This window comes from Octopus bimaculoides, chromosome 7, assembly GCF_046866305.1.
Source record: "Octopus bimaculoides isolate indiv1 chromosome 7, ASM4686630v1, whole genome shotgun sequence".
Classification (NCBI taxonomy): domain Eukaryota; kingdom Metazoa; phylum Mollusca; class Cephalopoda; order Octopoda; family Octopodidae; genus Octopus; species Octopus bimaculoides.
Window position 1 is genome coordinate 18,433,181 of NC_142934.1, and position 21,429 is coordinate 18,454,609.

The window sequence follows — 21,429 nt, forward strand, 5'->3', positions numbered from 1 at the left end:
ACGCCTTTTGATTGGTTGATTTTGTCAACGGTTAAAGCTTCTGCTTATTTGATTGGTCAATTTCTCAATACTCATTGACATGCGCGCTAAATTCAACTTCACCAAATGAAACTTATCTTTTATTTACCAAAATATTTTCTAATGGATAATGTCATTTTATAATTGTTTTAACATGGTGTGTCTAATTCTTCCGATGTTTTAAGCACATAACGAAATAACAACACCATCAGTTTATTTTTATATCATAGGTAAGTAACCAAGTGCTGGTATGTAATCGCTGTTTTCGTGCACGTGTTTAAACTCTTATTTACTCCTTTAATATGTTGTACGTTCTGGGTTCAAGCCCTGCCGAAATTAACTTTGCATTCCAATGCTCTGAGGGGTCGATAGCATCGACTAACACTCTCCTCTGAAAATTGCTAACCCTGTGCATATTTTTTTTAATGACTCTATGACACTTCGTTGGTCTAATTGTTTCCGTTTTCAGAACACAATCAAAATACCTTACCCTATAGGCTTAATGTTTTTTTTTTAAGCGAACCTAGATCCCTTACGGTATTTAGTTCGAGTAATATTCAGTATCTAAGAAAAGTGTTGATAGCTTACAGCATCAACAATTAACATGATGGCAAGTTCAAGATGAATTTAATGTCCGTGAGGTACGAAAAAAAATGTTTATATATTTAGTTCGAATCGACTTGCTTAGTTTCTCAATTTAAAATTTCTCCTCAACATAAGATAATGTAATCGTAGGTACAATATGCCTGAAAATAACATGGGATGGTCTTGTCTGGAAAGTCTTTGATCATAGGTTTGTTTGATTAGGGTCTACGTAGACTTTTCTTTTGAACTGTAGCAAAATAACTTAATGAACGTCATTTTGACGTTTACAAAGTAACTGATATTAGAAACATTTGATAAGACCTCTCTCTCTCTCTCTCTCTCTCTCTCTCTATATATATATATATATATATATATATATATATATATATATATATATATATATATTATTTGTCTTTTTAGAAAACAGTTAATTTAGAAAGTGTTAAAACAAATTTATTTGGGTTGAGCATAGTAAAAAGATTTTTCTTTTTTTAATTCTGTTGAAACTGAAATTAATCATTGATACGTGTTTAGTTATTTTGTATGTGTTTTTGTTATATTTTGGATGTATTGAATTATAGATTAACTAAACGTACAAATTATAGATAAGAAAATACTCAAACTATAACTAAATGCACAAAATATGTAACTCGAAACACCATATAACTCAATCAAACAACCATTAGATATAACTTTTTTAAACACAGACAAAATATAACTAAATTATGTTACTGTGGTAAACTCTAGTTTCCCCAAAATTTGATAAAACAATATGAAGAATTTTACTACGCTTTTTAACGTAAAGAAAAATCAATTTTACTATGCTTCAAAAGGAAATTGCAGAACGACTAGTCTTCATAGAAAATTAATTAAAACGATTGGACCCTGTGAACGGAAATTCTCACAGGAAAAAATGTCAAATTTTGAAGTCATTTATTAACTGACAATAAAATGACTTGTATACATAATAAGGTTTTAATGATGACCGCATCTTAGGTTCGACTCTTAATTGAACCGATGTAAAGCACTGTCACGGAATTTATTCTACTTAGAAGTAGTAATTATGTTCTACACAGGTGTTGGAAATGTAGGTATTAGGAATAAGGACACTCCATGGTCCGGCAGGTTGAGGTTGGAAATGTGTGAGTAGACATTCGCTTCACTGGAGAATGCCGTATCCCTGCGTACTCCTTCTCTGTTTTTAAATAAAATTCATGATGTTATTCGATGGAATTTAAACAGTCGTTGATTTCGTTATTTTTTCATAACCGCGCTGGCAGAATTATTAATATGTCGGATAAAATACTTTGGTATTTCTTTCGGCTATTTTTTTGTGTTCTGAGTTCAAATTACATCGAGATCGACTTTGCCTTTCATCTTTCCAGGGTCCATAAAATCAGTTCCAATTGAGCATTGAGATCGATATAATCAACTAACCGATAATGTCAGGCAATGCCTATAAGGCGAAGTTTCGAAATAGCTATCTAGTAATGCGGCCGGAACTAGGACTGAGTGATAAAAATGTGGAAAAAATATTGAAATTTTGGGGATAAACTTCTTTCGCAGTCATAATCTGTGCCATTTATTAATAAATTATTACAATTACAACTTAGTCAAATCTAAGTTGCATTTCTCAAAGGGATTTTTGGTTTGTTTGTTTGATTTTTTGGCACTATCATGCTATTAGCTGTCAGAAGTGAAAGTGCTCACTGCTAGTGAAGTATCTGTCTGTCTGCCTGCCTGTTGCTGGCCTGTCGATTCTTTGGCTACTGACAGCTAATACCATGACTGGCCGGAGCGAGCTATATGTCTGTCTCTCTGTCTCTATCTATCTACTACTCGAAAGTTCGCGCGTCCGCGCTAGCTAGTCGTGAGTAGAAAACACAAATTTAATATAAAAACATATTTCCTGAAATTGCAAATTATTTAAAATATAAAAATATAATTTTCAACAGAGAGAATTTATCAAAATAGAAAATTTATGAAGTTTGAAGTTTAAAAATAATAGGATCGACCACTCACGACTAGCTAGCGCGGACGCGCGAACTTTCGAGTAATAGATAGATAGATAGAGAGAGAGACAGACAGACAGACATATAGCTCGCTCCGGCCAGTCATGGTATTAGCTGTCAGTAGCCAAAGAATCGACAGGCCAGCAACAGGCAGGCAGACAGACAGATACTTCACTAGCAGTGAGCACTTTCACTTCTGACAGCTAATAGCATGATAGTGCCGATTTTTTTTATGAAACTGCGTATTCAGGTGTTTACCCTCTCAATTGCTACGAAAGGCACGAATTAAAATTGATCTCAGTATTATATCTCATGGAAGTATTAGCATCGATTGTGCTCTGCATCAATTGAAAGAAAGACCTGGTCCGCAAATATTGGTGTATGTTGTTCGTTTTTGAACCGTATCAATATATTTTCTGTACATTTGTAATAAAAATTTGTGATTTCATTCATTACTTCACCTCTCTTTGCCAAACTTTCTTTCTTCTCTCCATGCCCTGACCACTATTGGAGTAGACATTAAAGGTGGATCTATTCCAGTAAAAGAGACTGAAGAATGATAATTTTTTGTGGAGAAGTGACCTATCTACTTGCTAGTGCTAATAAGTATAAGAGTTAAGTATATGTTCACAGCCAGGATCAATGCCTGGATTATTTGGAAGACTTGATCTTTTTTGCTTATGTCACCCAGTAACATTGTATCACAATAACACTCAAGGCAGGGAGACACAATCCTACCACCACCAACACATACATATACATTCATGTATTGCACACACATCCACAAGGGACTCCTTTCTTCAATGATTCATTGCAATAATCTGGTTTTATTTATTATTTTTTTCTTTCCAGCAACAATGTTCCTCGCTTTTGGTAGCTTTGTGTTCAGCTGGCTTTATGAAGTTGCAAGCCAACAGAATACTGTGAGTTCTAATTTTAATCTTTATTTGTTTTAAAGGGAATTGTATAATTGTGTATGTCAGCAGGGACGGGTTGATCTAAGAATAGTTTCAAATTTTCTGTGGCCTTGGTGCATAATTTTTAGTAGCATCATAAAAACTTAGTAGACCTCGGTTAGTTATCTCTCTTGAAAATTGTTCGATGAAAATGATAAAATGCTTCTTTACCACCATCATCACCACCACCACCATCATCATCATCATTATTTTCACCTCCCTACTTTGATTTGTTTTTACAGTTTACTTCTCTGGTCAAAAGAGTTTTCAGTTCTTTATCCACCTCAAAAAAAGTGAAGGCACTCAAAGACCATTTTCATCCGAAAACAGTTTATAGGGTTCTTCAAGAGGTAAGATTTTTAAAAAAGTCTTTTTTTTTTTATTGTTTTTCTCTGTTTCTTGATATCAGCTGAGTAAACTGAAGCAAAGTGGAATGAAGTGCCTTGCTCAACGACATACTGTTTGATCTCGTGTCTTTATGATTGTGAGGCCAATACCTTAGGTTCATGTATTTAGGTTGAAATTGAAAATATTTCACAGCCACCTACTGGTTTCCATCCATCAATTCAGTGAGGGTAGAGTTCTCAGGCACCTCCTCCTTTGGGTGCTATCAGAAGCAGCCTTCATTAGACTTTCTAGCTGGATTCCCAAGTAGACCAACTGAGACCTTGAATATTATCCAACCGTCTCATTCTGGGTCTACCTTTAGATCTCTTAATGATAGGCTTGGCTTGAAGAATTTGTCTTGCAATTGTTTCCTACTGGTTTGAATATTGAAAATCTTTATAGAATTTCCTTTTCATAATTACTCTTCCATTTGCAGAATTATGGCAGCGATTCTGACTCTGGACTTTCTGAATCATCTGAAATTGCTTGGATAGAAGAAGATCTCGGAAATAATTGCATAGCAGTACGGTGAGTAACATTTTTGTTAGTTCTGCATGCACTGGACAAAAGAAATGTTGGGGTTTTAACATCCACTTTGGTATTAGGAATGGTATCCAGCCATAGAAACCATGCCAAAGCTGACACTGGAACTTGGCACAGCCCTGCAGCTTACCAGATTCTGTTGAACAGCCCAACACATGCCCGCATAGAAAATGGACATTAAATGGCGAAGATTTAAGATGCTCACATGGTTCATGGTTGGAACAGAATTTGTTTAGGCAGATTTTCTATCGCTGGATGCTCTTTCTGTTACCTGTCACTTAAACTTTTCCAAATGAGGTAATGTTTTCATTGAAAATAGGAAATGGACACCACTTGCGTGACAGTGACATTTGCTTATGACTATCATGTGATGTCAAGGCAAGGAGACCATAACCACATGTGTGCGCACACACACACACACATGTATGATGGGCTTTTTTCACATTGTTTCTCTACCAGATTCACTCACTAGGCTTTAATTAGCCTGGAGTTATAGTAGAAGATGCTTGCCCAAGGTCCTACACAGTAGGACTGAATTCAGAATCATGTGACTGGGAAGCAACTTTATGTATGTCATCATCATCATCATCGTTTAACTTCTGGTCTCCATGCCAGCATGAGTTGGACTGTTTGACATAGAGCTTGCTAGCAGGGAGCTGTCCAGGTTCCAACTGTCTGTTGTGGCATGGTTTCTACAGCTGGATGCCCTACCTAACACCAACCACTTAACAGAGTGTGTTGGGTGCTTTTTCTGTGTCACCATCACAGGTGTGTTTACACAGCATCAGCACAGGTGCGTTTACGCAGCACTGGCACTGGTACATTAACACAGCACCAGCACAGTTGCTTTTTAAGTGGCACTAGCGCCTGTATATATGGAAGACAGTGATTTTATTTAGCTTGATGTGTTTTATCAAGTACAGCAAATTGCCACAGCTCTCAGTCCCCTGTCATTTCCTCAGCAAGGGATCCTTTCTCACTTCATCCCACATCTTCATGGGTCTACCCCTTCCACAGTTAGAGCTCAGCATTTCTTTATGCAGCTGTCATCCATATATATATATATATATATAATTAATTAATAATATCAAAGGGTAATCTGAAATATTAGAAATTTCCATTACTAGTGGCCTAGCGTGTAAAAATTTAGTCCATAAAATATATATTATTCATATAAATTCAGTGTACATTTAAGCACATAAAAGGTATCCATCATGGGACTACCCGCACGCTAGAGAGGACAGTTAAATTCCAAACCACTATTAGGGATAAAATTTCGAAGGGAATGAAAAATAAAAACATTTACCATCTAACTCCTGGACCAAATGGTTTCAGACTTTTTTTAGCAAATAAAGTAATTTGCTAGGCGAAGCCTTCTTCAGCAGGTACACCTTAGATTAAATATATATACACGAGGCAATCCAGTATATGCCCCGTGCTTATACATTCTAATTTTTCAAATCTACCGCACAAGTGCAGCTCCTTGTCGGCAGTAAATAAATATGCCGGCTTTTTTTATCTCGAAATTATCTAAGAAAAAATTATCAATAATTAATAATATCAAAGGGTAATCTGAAATATATATATATATATATATATATATGAGAGAGAGAGCGACAAATAGATGTATTTGTGCGAGTGTATGCACACATACATGCACGATGTTCCACCATTCTTAAGCTCATGGATATGCCTACAGTTTGTACCTGTTTATAGCAAAAAGAACCAAACACATCAACTGCAACTGTGTTCTAACCGTCCATCAAGCAGTGGATTGGCAGGACCATTAGAGCATCAGATAAAATGTCAGCAATATTTGGTTATGATCATTATATCCTGAGTTCAAACCCCATTTCCTATTTCCCGCCTTCCTGACACTTGTGCCAGTGGCACGTGAAAAGACATTCTAGCGAGATCCTGTGCAGGTGGCACGTAAAGGCACCCACTACACCCTCGGAGTGGTTAGCGTTAGGAAGGGCATCCAGCTGTAGAAACTCTGCCAAATGAGATTGGAACCTGGTGTCGCCTCCTGGTCCACCAGTCCTCAGTCAAATCGTCGTCCAACCCATGCTAGCATGGAAAGCGGACGTTAAACGACGACGACGATGATGATGATGATGAATAAAATAGCAAATTAGTCAAATATTGAGGTTAATTTAACCCTTTAACATTCACATTATTCTGTCAAGTCTAATGCTTATTAATTCACATTGCTTTGAATTTAATCATGCATTATCTGGTAGCTTCAAGATTTTGATGCTCTGATTGTTTATTTTTAGAACGGCATTGAAGGATAGCAGGGGCGGACTGAGAGTATTAAGGGCCCTGAAGCATAACTGTTTATCGAGCCCCTTAGCATTGATTTAGAAGAGTTAACATGTAGAGTGCTGGACCCTCAGGCAGTGCCTGATTGATCAACGGCTCAGTCAGCCCCTGTAGGACAGATATAAGAGGCAGATCTGGCCAATTTGAACATAAAACATATAGAATATTTGGACTGGGTATGGCCTGTTTGACTGCTAACTGGTTAATCCATTCCTACAAAACTACTTAAGATAAAAATAGAATTATAACTGAAGACAAAAACTAAGTCTTTGATTGTCAGATAGGCCACCCTTCCACCCCTGGGCAATATTGTTATTTTATCTTTTTTTTTTTGGTTAATTTAATTTCATTTTCACATGGTTTATTTTAGAACACAGATGAAAAATCGCAGAAATTTACATTTTAATCAAAGTGTGTCAACATCAATTAACCTTGCTGAGCCTCTGAGTACATCAACTCCACATAATCCCTTCGAAGAAAGCGTTAATTCCTTACAGAAGATTAACGAAATGCAATCCGAGATTGAAAAATTAAAGGAACAAATTGCTATGATGTGCAACAGTAAGGATTTTTTTTGTTTTTTTTAGAAATCATATTGTCTTGGTTTGTTTGACTATTGAAATTCACTTTTTTCATGATTGTGAAGTTGATTTGTGTGTGTGTGTGTGTGCATACACACTCACACACACACACATATATACACTTACAGCTCGTGGCAGAATTGTTTGCACGCTGGGCCAGATGTTTAGCTTCATTTTGTCTGTCTTTGCGTTCTGAGTTCAAATTCCACCAAGGTCGACTTTGTCTTTCATCCTTTCGGGGTTGATTAATTAATTATTTGTCAAACGTTGGGGTTGATGTGATCAACTTACCCCCTCCCGGTTTGGTCTTGTGCCAAAATTTGAAATCAATATTTAGCAGAAGCAACAGAATTACTCAAGGACTGAGAGTTTCGTGCATTAGCACTTATCAAACTCTTGCTTCTGCTAAATATTAATGAAAAAAAAATGTGTGCTGTTATGTTTATTTTTTTACCTCCCTTTGCAGCTGCAGCTTTCAAATCAGAAGGTACATCATCAAATCATTCTACAGTGTCACCAACATCACAAACACATTTACCAAGAACTTTAGTTCCGCCGCCGCCACCACCACCAATACCACCAGTGCTACGAGCAGCACCGCCTCCACCACCACCACCACCACCACCTTCTGCTTTAAAGACAAGTGATTCAAGTTCTAAACCAAACAAAGAATTTATGTCTCTTGGAGATATGCTTAAACAGGTAACCTTATTTTTCATCTGATATTTTTTTTTGTTCCATGTTTTGGCATGGGTTAGAATGAAACTTTCTAAGGATGGATGCTCTTCCTGTCACCAACCCTTTTTATTCCAACACTCGTCATACTTCTGGTGTTCTTCAGATCATTTGTTTCTTGGATAAAGCAAGCAATGTCACCACTTCATATATATGAAGGTGCAAAGCTTAGTGGTTAGTGTGTCATGCTCACAATCACTAGGTAATGAGTTTGATTCTTGGACTGTTCTGTGTGTTGTGTTCTTGAGCAAGACTATTTCACGTTAAATGTGTCGTCGTAAAAAATCTACTCTCTTAGCATATTAATGGGAGCAAGTATAGCTTGTGTGGGTGGGCGGGGGTGTGGTCTGCTTAAGAATCAGGGAATTTTTGATTTCGAATTTCCTTCCCCAACATCTTCAGTAAACGTTTTTTTTTTTGTTTTTTTTACCATAAATCTGTGATGAAAACTTAAAACCTTGTAACTGAAATTTCGTAGTAAGAAACTATGTGTTTAAATAGGCGCAAGAGTGGCTGTATGGTAAGTAGCTTACTTACCAACCACATGGTTCTGGGTTCAGTCCCACTGCATGGCACCTTGGGCAAGTGTCCTCTACTATAGCCTGGGGCCGACCAAAGCCTTGTGAGTGGATTTGGTAGACAGAAACTGAAAGAAACCCGTCGTATATATGTATATGTGTATATATATATATATATATATATATGTCTGTGTTTGTCCCCCAACCATCGCTTGACAACCGATGGTGGTGTGTTTACGTCCCCGTAACTTAGCGGTTCGGCAAAAGTGATCGATAGCATAAGTACTAGGTTTCCAAAGAATAAGTCCTGGGGTCGATTTGCACGACTAAAGGCGGTGCTCCAGCATGGCCGCAGTCAAATGACTGAAACAAGTAAAAGAGTAAGCAAGGACTAGCAAAATCAGTGCGTTGAACTAAGATACCTTACGGCATTTAGTCTTGTCTCGGTTACGTCCCTTCCACTCTTGGCTTAAGTTTGCGTTTATCACTGGAAAAGGTTGGTTAAAATAAGTTTCCAAGCAAAGTAGATTAGGGTTGTTGTGACCAACTAAAAGCGCCTGAAGCAAATACTCCAGCTTGGTTGCATTTCCAGTAAAGGAAATCGCTTAAAATGTTTCTATATATTCTGTAAATGACCAAAGACTTGTGAGTGGATGTGGTAGACGGCGCCTCGCGCGCGTCCGCTTCGGTCGTCCGTTCGCACTCCATCAAGGCGGCGAGCTGGCAGAATCGTTAGCATGCCGGGCGAAATGCTTAGCGGTATTTCGTCTGCTGTTACGTTCTGAGTTCAAATTCTGCCGAGGTCGACTTTACCTTTCATCCTTTCGGGGTCGATAAATTAAGTACCAGTTACTCACTGGGGTCGATGTAATCGACTTAATCCCTTTGTCCTTGTTTGTCCCCTCTATGTTTAGCCCCTTGTGGGCAATAAAGAAATAGAAAACTACAAGAATCTCGTACACGTGTGTGTGTATCTGTTGTTGCGTTTATGTCTCCGTAACGTAGCGGTTCGGCAAAAGAACTGGTGTCAATTCATTCAATTAAAAATTTTTCATAGCGGTGCCGCAGCACGACCACAGTCTAATGACAGAAATGAATAAAAGATGAATGGTTTTCGTTCGTGAGATTGTGGCCATGCTTGGGCACTCCCTCGAAGTTTTCTTTTGTTTTTTTTAATGAGAATGAATTATCTTGCTACTTCAGTATATTTTCTCGGTTAAAAATTTTAATTCCTATCTAGTATACTTAGGATATGAATGATATGTTTTATCTTCCGCCTTATCACTTGCCATGCACTCAAATATATAACAAGTACACTTGTTTTACACTTCACAACTACAGTACTTGACTACACGAGTAGGAGGGAAACAGTGGATAATGTAGTCATGAATATAGTATTTCTTTTAGAAAATCTTTTGTTTTTTAAGACGAGATGGTCTTTACTGGAACCCTTTTTCTATTATTATAATAAGTCTGTTCAGTCGGACTGGTTCGCTATACATATTGTAGCAGTGGCACTGAGAATTATCTCCCTTGTCTTAATAGCAACACAATTTTTCTGCATTCGTTTAAATTTTCTTTTTTGTTTAGCTGTAGCCCCTGGTCTCCCTTGATCGAGTTCACCTACGCTCGAAAGTATTCAAACCATGGCCATCCTGTCTTTTATTTAGATATGTATATGTTGTATATATATCTATGAATGATTACATTATACAATGTCTTCTTTTTTTAAAAAAAGATGGTCGAGTATGATGATTAATTATTTGGCTGCTGTTTGCTCGTAGTAGGTCGAACAACGAGATAAAAATACTTTTCATTCATTCGTCCGTTTTCTTTGTCTAAAGTAAGAGCATAAGTACTGATTCGATTATTGAGTGTTGGTAAATACTCAACTATTCTACACCGAGATAAGAATCGTTAGAGCCTAGCTCCTCCCATTTTCTACACGAATTTACTATGTACGCCATTTGATGGACAAGCATTGAGAGTTATCTACCTTATGTCTGTCATCGATGCATAATAGTAGTTTCCCGTGTTCCTCCCAAACATTCTCATTCTGTCTCTTCATACTGTTGCTTTGCCCCCATGTCAGCTTTGATCGATCAGACATGTGATCAAAGACATTCTAAATGTGACCATCGTGTTTTTTTTTTATGCCCAGATTCTACAGTTACCAATGTTGTCTTTAAAAAGAAGGGCGGTTGGAAAACTTTTGTTGACACTGCTTGTAGCGTCATCGTCATGCAAGCAATCTCTTTAAGTATCAAATACATGTCTGGTCATGGGGAAATATTACCTTACTTGGAAGCAGGTGAGAGTTGGCAACAGGAAGGGCATCCGGCTGTAGAAAATCTGCCTTGGCAAATTCCGTCCACTCTATACTTCGAAAATGTAGCTACAAACATTTAGTTTAACCATATCTTAATACATTATCTTCGTTAAAAAGTCAGCCTCTTAACTTCAGTCATGTTTTGTGTAAAATAAAATTAGAAGAAACAACCCTACCACCACCCCTGCCATTTCAAGTTTGATCCATAAAGTATTGTAAACACATTTTGAAGCAAGCTAAGTCGTTATAGAAAAAATCCAGTTATTTAACAACAGAGAAAAGGTGTAGAAATCAAATATTTTCCCTTCCTCGTTTTTATAACATTACGTATTAAGTATCAAATTGAGATTAAGACTTCTATTGCTATAATTGCAGCGCATGGCTTCTGAGGGTGGACTAATTGGAGGATTAAAGTCAACTTCCACAACTGGTGCAGATAAACCACCATCAATGGCCGATGTACTAAAGAATTTAAACAGTGTAAAATTGAAACCAGTAGAAAGGTAAGCTTTGCAGTTACACTGTGTAACATGATTTTTGTCCTTTGGTAGCAGTTATTTCCTGTTTACTTATCCCTAGAAAGTATGAAAAACTGCTAAAATCTCCTTCAAACATTGCATTCAGTATATTTATTAAAACCCCAAAGAATCCCTCTCAACACATGGCTATGATGCTCTGCCACTACTCCTGCTCATGATCAGGGATGCACATATTGTCAGTTTCAAAAGGACATTCTCAATTGGTTATGGTGAAGCAAATCTCTGATATTGAGCAGAATATTTGCTATAACGATATTTCTGCTTCAGCAACTCAATGCTGAATCTGTTTGAAATGTAATGGAAAATAGGTCAGTTTCAAACCATTGATGTCCAGATCAAAGAAAAAAAAACAAAATTTGAAGGGAATAGAAGTTGTTTCCTTTGATTTCTTGATAGAAGCAAATGGGGGAAAAAAACGATGTGTGTGACAAAAAAAACAATAAAAGTTCTGTTAGTGTTCAAATATTGTTAAAAATCCACAAGCTAAATCCATTTTATTTTTTTTAAACTTTTTCTCTACATTCCACAGATCACCAGGTGGTACTCCTCTCAAACGGTCTCCTCTTCCATGCACAACTACTGATCATCAATCCATTATTGCAAATGCCTTAAAAATCAAATTTTCCAAAATCAATCAACACAGTCCTGACCATTCACAAAAACGCCGCTCTCTAAACTCACCCCATTGGTCATCTCCTTCTCCACCACGGGTAAGTTTCTTTGTTTACTGCACAAGAACCAGCTAGGTCCCTCATTCAGCATCATCATTGTTATAAAGTCTACTTTTCCATGCTTGCATGGGTTAGAGAAATTCATTGAGGTAAATTTTCTTCAGCCAGATGTCCTTTCTATCGCCAAGCATCACCTGTTCCCAAGCAGGGTAACATTTCCCCAAAGCCAGTCATGCTTCCATGGAAGACTGGAAATGATAGGTACTGCTTGTGTGGTAGTAATATTCTTTATAAATATTGTATATCTAGATTATGTAGCACAAACATTTATACATGCACATATATGAAAACTTTTCTGTTGCCGACTAATGAATCCACTCATGGCTTTAGTCAGCTTAATGCCCAAGAAGCAGACACTTGCCCAAGGTATCACACTGTGGTACTCTATCCTGAAACCAGTGTAGGAAAGCAAACTTCTTCACCACTCAGCCATATATCACTTTCTTTACCATTACAAGTTTAATCCACAAAGTATTGTAAAATGACTTTGAAGTAAAGTCAACATAGAAGCTAAGTTACTTTACAGAGAAATGGCATAAATATGAAATATTTTCTCTTCCTTCCTCTATCTATTTTTAGTTTTATGTACTAATTATCAAATTCAAGATTGAGACTTATTCACATCAAATGTCACATTTTTTTTCCCCCTTTTTTCTCTCACAGGTTTTTGGACGTCATCTTTTGAAGAAAACTGGGAAGCCACTGAACTAAATTTTTCCCTGAAAATTTTAAAACATCAAACTTTTAAATACTAACTTAACTGACAGAAATGTTGACTGCTTTTATGTATGAAAGTTTAAAATATTGAACTTCTAATATTAACTTAAACTGGGAGGATGCTGACTGGTGAAATCAGTTTTTCGTGTATTTGGTACAAATTTGCATAAATCAAACAAATTTAAATAAAATTCTATTTGTTCCATATGCATTTTCCTTATCATTGATCCTTTTGCATGCATCAGATAGACTTTGTAAGGGTGAACTCATTTCCTCTTTCTAAATTGCAGGCATTCACCTAGACGGGTTTTCATGAAAGATGACCAACAATTAACATTGCTTGTGTGAAGTTGACACGTCTTTACAACTATTGTATGTTTCAGTGTCACAAAGCTTTGTTAGCCTGGGGCTATAAGTGGAAGACATGGCACAGATGCTATGCACTGGGACTGAACCACACTAGTGCCTTATAGCCAATGCTTACCTTTATATTTATCCAAGAGTTCAGATTCTAAGAAATCCAATAACTCTCATCACATTATCAGTCTGTGTAATCACATCTAGTGTTGAAGTTGACCAACACCAATGTTTAGCTCCATTCCTTCAGTGACGAAGAGGATATAGAGAACTTTTCTGTTGCTTACACAAAATCTCACCAACTGGAATGGATGTGTAGTTGGATTTCCGGATGAACATTGCTTTGTCTCAAACATATTTACAGAACTCAAGGTTATCTCCTCACACAGTAGAAGCTTATAGAAACGTTCAATATATTTTGTAGTATATTATAGTTGCATTATGAAATTCTGTTTCTGTACATTACTTTTAGAAGTCTGCAGATAAGCCACAGACACATGAAGACAATTTGTGATTCATCGAACAGAATTCTATCAAAGACATTAGTGCTGCAGCAAGCTGCGGTTGCCTTAAAAACTTTGTCTCTCAACCTGAGCTATGCTTTAGTAATAATTTCCAGTTGTTAAACTCAGAGTATTACTGGATGCTTGCACTATCTAGGCAACTTACGAAGCCAATGTCTTGACTGAAGATTCATGGAAATCGTCTCCTAAAATACTGACATTATTGTGGAAGCAATCAATTAACCCTTAGTGAGTTTAGAGGTAGCACGAAAAGACCAGCAATGTAAAATAAAGCCTGCTGATATCAGTGAATAAGAAGTCCTAAGCATACAGGCCAATTGCAAGATCTTTGGACTGTGTTGTATATTTTACACATGTTAAGTACTGGGCAACTCTATTGCAAGCACAATGGACACTACTTTACTTGCTAGCATGTTCATTATAAGCCAAAATGGGTCTGTTCCCAGACAAGGAGAGCGACCTTGGGCCTAATAGGATCCTATTTGATGTACTCAAAAACTGAATCTGGATAAACATGCTAAGCCTGTCAAAATATCACTTGAGTACAAGCATTTTATTTTTGGAATTGCATCATATCAGGCTGACCTGTTGTCATCCTTACCCTACACCACAATTATCTTCATGCTGATCAAATCGCTATTTTCTTTTTGGTGGTGGTGGTGTAAATATTAAAGGAGCAGTCTCCAAATTACCAGTATTTTGAATGGAAGAGATCTTTCCCGGCAAGTCATAAAATCTGTTGGTGTAAACCCAGTGGTTGAAATAGTTCAAAAAGCTGACAAAACAGTGCCTTTGTTTTGGACCGTCTCCAGACAACTAGGATTTCAACCAAAGTGCACAACATTAAGCTTAAAATAAGAGCACATGATTTGCAGGTCATCTGAAACTATACATATGCCTGCCTAGAGAAACTGCATCAAGTGTCAACAATGAATAAGTATCTGGTCCTCTGAACTACACCATTCAATGTTACATCAGAGCTGCAGAGAGGAAAAAAAAAAAAGAAACCACATGCAGATCTGGAATTTTCTAAGTCATTTAAACAATCCAGCTTCTGGCAGATTTGCCACTTTAAGAATCTTGATTTTTGCCGAAGCTCACATAGAGAGCATGCATACTACTGCACATTTAACAAACTATACAGAAAGATACCAATGTGCTCAAACTACTGTTTAGGGTATTAGTTTGTTTGGCATAGTTTTTGTTGCAGTTTTTCTATTGAAAAACAACCTAATTTATCTTTCAATAAGATCTGATATGATGATTGGAATAACAACTGCAATTGTTAATTTATGCATGGAGTCATTTGTTAGTTACTGGAGGAAGAAGAAGAAAAAAACCTACGTTGTTACGCAGTCTGCAAAACTTTAAATCTGTTAATGACTGGATGTTCTGCAGTCCCAACAACCAGAAACCTTAACAGGCAAAATTTTTTACTCGAGAGTGCATGGCAGCAAACTGGTTGACAGCAGGTATTTCAACTTGCCATGTCAATTAGTGCACTCATATAGAGTAAGGTTTGCCTGTATAAACAACTTCTGACAAATGGCTGTGGAGTTGTTGATCCATCACTTTCTGCAGTGCTGTCTTCGCTTAAAAGAATTTAAAATTAAGCAGCAGCAGGTCCACATAGGGTTGAATGCAAATAAATGTAACTTTTATCAAATCAGTTAATTCTACAAACAGCAATATTGGTATTTTGAATAATGTCATACCGTCCAATTCGCTTTTTGCTGAACTGAACATTCTGAAAATGAAGTGAAGTTTCAGCTTATTAATCCATTAATTTACCACTTTTCGATTTAACCATTGAAAATTTTTCAACAAAGTTTTACTTCCAATTCGAAAATGAAAACTTGGATAAAGTTTTCCCTTAGTTGCCAAACAAACTACTACTCATCTACATTTCTTCACAAGAAAACTTCCATGCAAAGAAAAACAACATTGAAGATTTTTTCAAATTTTATTATAAAAAAGAAAAAAAAAGATTAGCACCCATTATGGCTATCGCCCAAAAAGCCACATGTATATAAGGCCACGCCTGCTTCACTGATTTGACCCGTGGTGCAAGCAAGTTTCAAGTGCTTGATTCTAGCCTCCACGCGTGAAGGTGTCTTAAGTGAGTACGTTGAGAGGCGGCCAAAATGGCAATTGTGCAGCAGGATCACCCTGATTATCAGAGCGAGAGGAACGGAAGTTAATAAAAAAAGAAAAGAAAAAGCTGTTCAAACTAGATTGCTACGATCAGTCATCAAACTGGAATGTATGGACAAAAAGTAACCCAGAACGATGTATCATAATAGTGCCACTACTATTTTTTTTTTTTCTTCGGACCAACAGTAAAAAGTTAGCAAGAATGAGGGCAAAAAGTAAACAAAAACTAGCCCAGTACCTTAAACTTTTATTTTTTCTGCGATCACGATAAGTTGTGTTTATTTACATGAATATTCGGCAATCTTTTAGCTGTTAGAAATTTTAATCCAATTAAAAAATTAATAGTTAATACTTAGAAACATTTCCTATGGACGATAGATGGGCCAGATTCGTCATATTCTTGCTTGCTAATCCACATCTGTTGGAAGGTGGACAGAGAAGCCAAGATGGAGCCACCAATCCATACAGAGTATTTACGTTCTGGTGGAGCAATGATCTTAATCTTCATAGTGGGTGGTGCAAGGGCACTGATTTCCTTCTGCATACGGTCAGCAATACCTGGGTACATTGTGGAACCACCGGACAATACAGTGTTGGCATACAGATCTTTCCTAATATCGACATCACATTTCATGATAGAGTTGTACGTTGTTTCATGGATACCAGCAGATTCCATACCAAGGAAGGATGGCTGGAACATAGCCTCTGGGGCTCGGAATCTTTCGTTGCCAATAGTGATGACTTGTCCGTCAGGTAATTCATAACTCTTTTCTAAAGATGAAGAGGAGGCTGCGGTCTGCATTTCCTGTTCGAAGTCCAGAGCAACATAACAGAGCTTCTCTTTGATGTCGCGGACAATTTCCCTCTCAGCAGTAGTGGTGAAAGAGTAGCCACGTTCGGTCAAGATTTTCATCAGGTAATCTGTTAAGTCACGACCAGCAAGATCCAGACGGATAATAGCATGAGGCAAGGCGTAACCTTCATAGATGGGGACAGTGTGGGTGACACCATCACCTGAATCCATGACGATACCTGTGGTACGACCGGAAGCATATAAGGACAATACAGCCTGAATAGCCACATACATGGCGGGGGTGTTGAAGGTTTCGAACATAATTTGGGTCATCTTTTCTCTGTTGGCCTTGGGGTTAAGAGGAGCCTCAGTCAACAAGACAGGGTGCTCTTCGGGTGCAACTCTCAACTCGTTGTAGAATGTATGATGCCAGATCTTTTCCATATCATCCCAGTTGGTAACAATACCGTGTTCAATGGGGTACTTCAAGGTAAGAATACCTCTCTTGCTTTGAGCTTCATCTCCGACGTAACTGTCTTTTTGTCCCATTCCAACCATCACACCCTGAAAAATAATGAAAACCAACGGTAAGTATCTTTGAAATCCCATGTTAAATTTACAAAGAAAATCAAACTCCAAACATCGTAGAAAATAAACTAATGCTAAACATGACCCAAAACCCACTGAAAGAAATTTTAGACCACCTTTTAACATTGTAATCATATATGTAGAAGACAGCAGTTGTAAATCACCTTTAGAAACAGCTTTGACGACTTCGTAAGGAATCGAACATCAGTCGACCAATTTATATTTTATACGCATACAAATTTATTCTAAATATTTCTAGATTCAATATACCAACTTGAAGAGGCGACATGGTTTCTCCAAATATCTGACCACACAAAACGATTTGAAATCAGAAAAATGAATTTTAAAAAAATATACGAAATAAAAACTATCACCAAAGTGGATTTAACGCTGAAAAATTTTCCGACTAAGTAATAGGAACTTATTCAGACTAATGACCTAATTTACTACATCTCACGATACGGTTTCCAGTTTGAGCAGAGCTGCTAGGTTAAATCAAATTTCTTTTATTTTTCACTTACCACACATCTCGATGATGCTAATGTATTAATACGAGAAAAAAAATCTAGACAATTATTCCACTACTATCTATCTATTAGATACATCCTAATTTTTTAAAAATATTAACGAATTCTCGTAACATTTTATAAACCACTATCTGTTAAAAAAAATCCCTTCCATTGAAAAATATTTCAGTTAATTATGATTACTGAAAATAAAATACGATTAATTTATTCGAGAAATCATTTATACACGTATATATTACATAAGTTCTCAACTAAATAGCCATCATACGTTGATGCCAACTTTTAGTGATCGTCGTCATATGCCGGCATCATTAAAGATTCGTTGCTGAATAACACGTGCCGTATTTGGCGATGTGGCCACGCCCATCCAGCTACCGAACGTATTTACCATATTAGGAAATATATCGTACGGCGTTGTGACGTTGGCGGCTCGTTACCGGCTTCCAATGCTATTTCAAGTAGCTTAGGAATTTCAAATAATAACTTTAACAATTATTAAAGTTCCCAACAAGCATTGTTAGATGATGACTAAGATAAATATGTATTATATACATACACATTAAATAAATTTTATTGTTAAGTCCTTTAAGTTTTGCTTTCTACAAAACTAGAAAAAGAAAATGGATGTCTTGATATCTTAAATAACCATTGACATAAAGGGAAAAAAAAAACAGCTTTTTTTTTTTTACTTATCCTTCTCCTCCTTCCTCCCTCCCACCACACCGATGACTCAGAAGCCCGGCTAACGCTGGAGTTATTAAACCATCAGGCGTTTATTTTCTTTCTATTTCACCACCACCATCCCCCATCTCTCTCTCACAAACTATGTAGTCAACGTCAGCCAATCAGAAGCCAGCCATAGTAATGACCATGTATGGTAATGCACTACCGTATAAGGTAATCCCGAAATAGCCAAAGCTAAGGTTTTCAAGGTTGCCGCCGCTTTAAGAAATATATAAAAAAAAATAAAACTTTTCTTCATGAAAAACGAACTCAGCCGTCATTAAAAAGGAAACTAAGACATTTTAATTGCTGCAGACAATGAGAGATAAATATTGCCAAGCTGCCTTTCTCATATTACTGATTGATTTTAAGTTACGTATAAAGACAGTTTAACATTAAACAGAAACTTGATACTTTTCAATTTTTTTTTTTTTTTCGTAAGTAGATAAACTTGCCGTAACCCGAAACTTTGGAATCACTAAAAACTATGGCTATAGGAAGCATAGGGAAAATTTACTTTTATTTTTAAATATTGAAGTGAAATTATCAATTAAAAAGTTTTTTAAAGTCAGCTTAGAGTCGCTATTAATCAGACCCCCCACCCCGTGTGGGTGTATTTTTTTTATTATAGTTTTTGAAATGATCGAGAAACAGTTACGATTCAAAAATTTCTTTTAAAGCGTCAAATAAAAACAATATACATACTACTTTATCCAATTATGAACAAGCTACACAATCAACATTTTTTTTCAATAGAAATATATATATATATATATATATATATATATATATATATATATATATATATGTGTATGTATAGATATATATATATATACAAGCATGAAAAATCAAAAAGAAAAGTGGTTTTCAACGCGATTAAAAGTATAAAGAAAAAAAAAAGCCGTTAAACTTGAAATGAGAAACTTTCTACAAGTTACTTTATTTTAGAGGAATTTGATAGGGAAATTTAATTCAGGATTGGAAAAAAATAATTTAGAAATAAAACAGAACGTTAATGCATATTAATCGTTCAAAAGATCAAAGTAACTCAATGTGTTAATCTGCAATGGAGAGGTAAACCTATAAAGGTGTAAATCAACTTTATGCCGACAGTGAAATTATACATACACACACAAATATATATATATATATATATATATATACACACACACAAGTATATATATCACTTGTAAGGAATAACTGCATTAATTTCGTTTCTTCTTTTTAAATTAGATATGGGCCAAAAGTTTCATAAAGAAAATTTCCCAGTAGAATTTTAAATGTATAATACAGTTGAGATGAGAGATTTACATGCAATATCTACACTCAAATAGTCAAGCATCAAAATTAAAATGTATGTTAAAATAATTTGGTATATTATGCTAGTAGTAACCAAAAGTATTTTTTCACAATTACAACCAACAACCTGTATCTATAAGTGTATAAATATATTCAAACAAAGGTGTATATAACAGGTGCTGTATATTTAAAAATGCCTAAGCATGTATAAGATTAGGATGACGTGTAAGGTCTAATTTAAAAATTGTTTTAAGCATTTATCTATCAAAGTGATATATGAAGTATACAATAACCTTTTAAAATTATTTTCATAAAACCAGTTTGAAAATCTGGAGCAAGAAATCCTTAAAACTAATTTGGCTATTTCTAAATGTGGTTTAGAAGTGGTTAATTAAATAATTTAAGCCAGTCGAGACATCGTTTTTTTTAGCTTAGTTCAACTTGGGACGTAACTTCAAAGTTGCTGGAATTTTATTTAGGACAAACGATGGCGGTTTGGCAGGTGAGAAAGATTACAATTTAAAGCGGAATTAACAAGTGACAGGTGAAGAAGTAACACAATTTACAGGTTGTTGTTGCTGTTTTAGCCCCAGGTCCGTCCTGTTCGAGCAAATCTGTGACCCAAACGCATCCCAACCATATAAACCCCTTCACTTATGTTGTAGGATATCAAGATTACAATATCTACTGAATGTATCCATCCATTTAAAATAAAATAATTTGAGGGAGATTTACCTGCTATTTCTAACTGGTCGAGGTACCATTTGCCTTATGTTCTGGGATGCCAAGATAGATGAATGCATGTTATCTTTCTAAAAGGTCAAGAGTGTAATTTGAGGGAGATTTGTCCGCTATTTCTAGTTGGTCTAGCGACTGCATGGGACCATTACTCGATGTTCAGGGTAGCCAAGGTAAACAAAGACACGCACCCTTTAAAATAGGGGTGTCATTTGAAGGGTTACCCGTCATTTCTTTATCTTGGGACAATACATGCAGACTCCTTTCTTGTCTTCTTCTGTTGGGGCCCTTTCAAATGACAAGGTTGTGATTTGAGGAAGACTTATCTTGTCTTGGGACCACCGTAAATACAGGATCACCACTCTCATTCCGTTGGCCGAGTTTTTACATTTACAGGTGGAACGAACCATTTACAGGTGTGAATATAAGTTTAAAAAAAAAAAAATTATAAAGAACTATAAAGTTGTTTTTTTCTTCTAAGTTTGTAAAATAAAATGGAAAATAAAACAATATATATACCTGATGTCTGGGACGACCAACAATTGAAGGGAAGACAGCTCTGGGGGCATCGTCACCGGCAAAACCAGCTTTGCACATACCAGATCCATTGTCAATAACAAGAGCAGCGACTTCATCATCCATGTTTGTGATTTATTGAAAGTTTTTTGGTCTTTCTAAGGTTTATAAAGTTTTAGTATTTAGTTTTTTCTCCCCTGTTCTTGACAGTGCCGGCTTTTAGTTGTTTCGTTA

The 21,429-nt window shown here is 36.3% G+C and overlaps 2 protein-coding genes across 5 annotated transcripts in view; one reads left to right on the plus strand and one right to left on the minus strand.

Moving 5' to 3' along the window:
• Positions 1–58: 58 nt before the first annotated feature.
• LOC106876809 (uncharacterized) lies at positions 59–13,183 on the plus strand. Of its 4 annotated transcripts, XM_089354888.1 has the most exons (10): positions 117–248; positions 3,132–3,229; positions 3,468–3,538; positions 3,814–3,921; positions 4,395–4,486; positions 7,197–7,387; positions 7,874–8,109; positions 11,365–11,492; positions 12,058–12,238; positions 12,923–13,183. In XM_089354888.1, the coding sequence occupies exons 2-10, from the start codon at positions 3,172–3,174 to the stop codon at positions 12,968–12,970; spliced, it is 1,113 nt and encodes a 370-aa protein (XP_089211014.1). In that variant the 5' UTR covers positions 117–248; positions 3,132–3,171; the 3' UTR covers positions 12,971–13,183. The 4 variants fall into 4 exon arrangements, with proteins under 4 accessions (XP_014781005.1, XP_089211014.1, XP_089211015.1 ...); XM_014925519.3 differs by lacking the exon at positions 3,132–3,229 and having other exon boundaries at positions 59–248; XM_089354889.1 differs by lacking the exons at positions 117–248; positions 3,132–3,229 and adding an exon at positions 641–659.
• A 2,623-nt stretch (positions 13,184–15,806) lies between these two features.
• LOC106876805 (actin, cytoplasmic) overlaps positions 15,807–21,429 on the minus strand; it is a 5,712-nt gene continuing 89 nt past the window's right edge. The window contains exons 1-2 of the mRNA XM_089354887.1: positions 21,199–21,429; positions 15,807–17,368 (exon numbers count right to left, since the gene is read on the minus strand). The exon at positions 21,199–21,429 is cut by the window's right edge and continues 89 nt beyond it. Of these exons, the coding sequence (XP_089211013.1) occupies positions 16,364–17,368; positions 21,199–21,321 (1,128 nt within the window). The 5' untranslated portion in view covers positions 21,322–21,429 and the 3' untranslated portion in view covers positions 15,807–16,363. The remainder of the gene's footprint in view (positions 17,369–21,198) is intronic.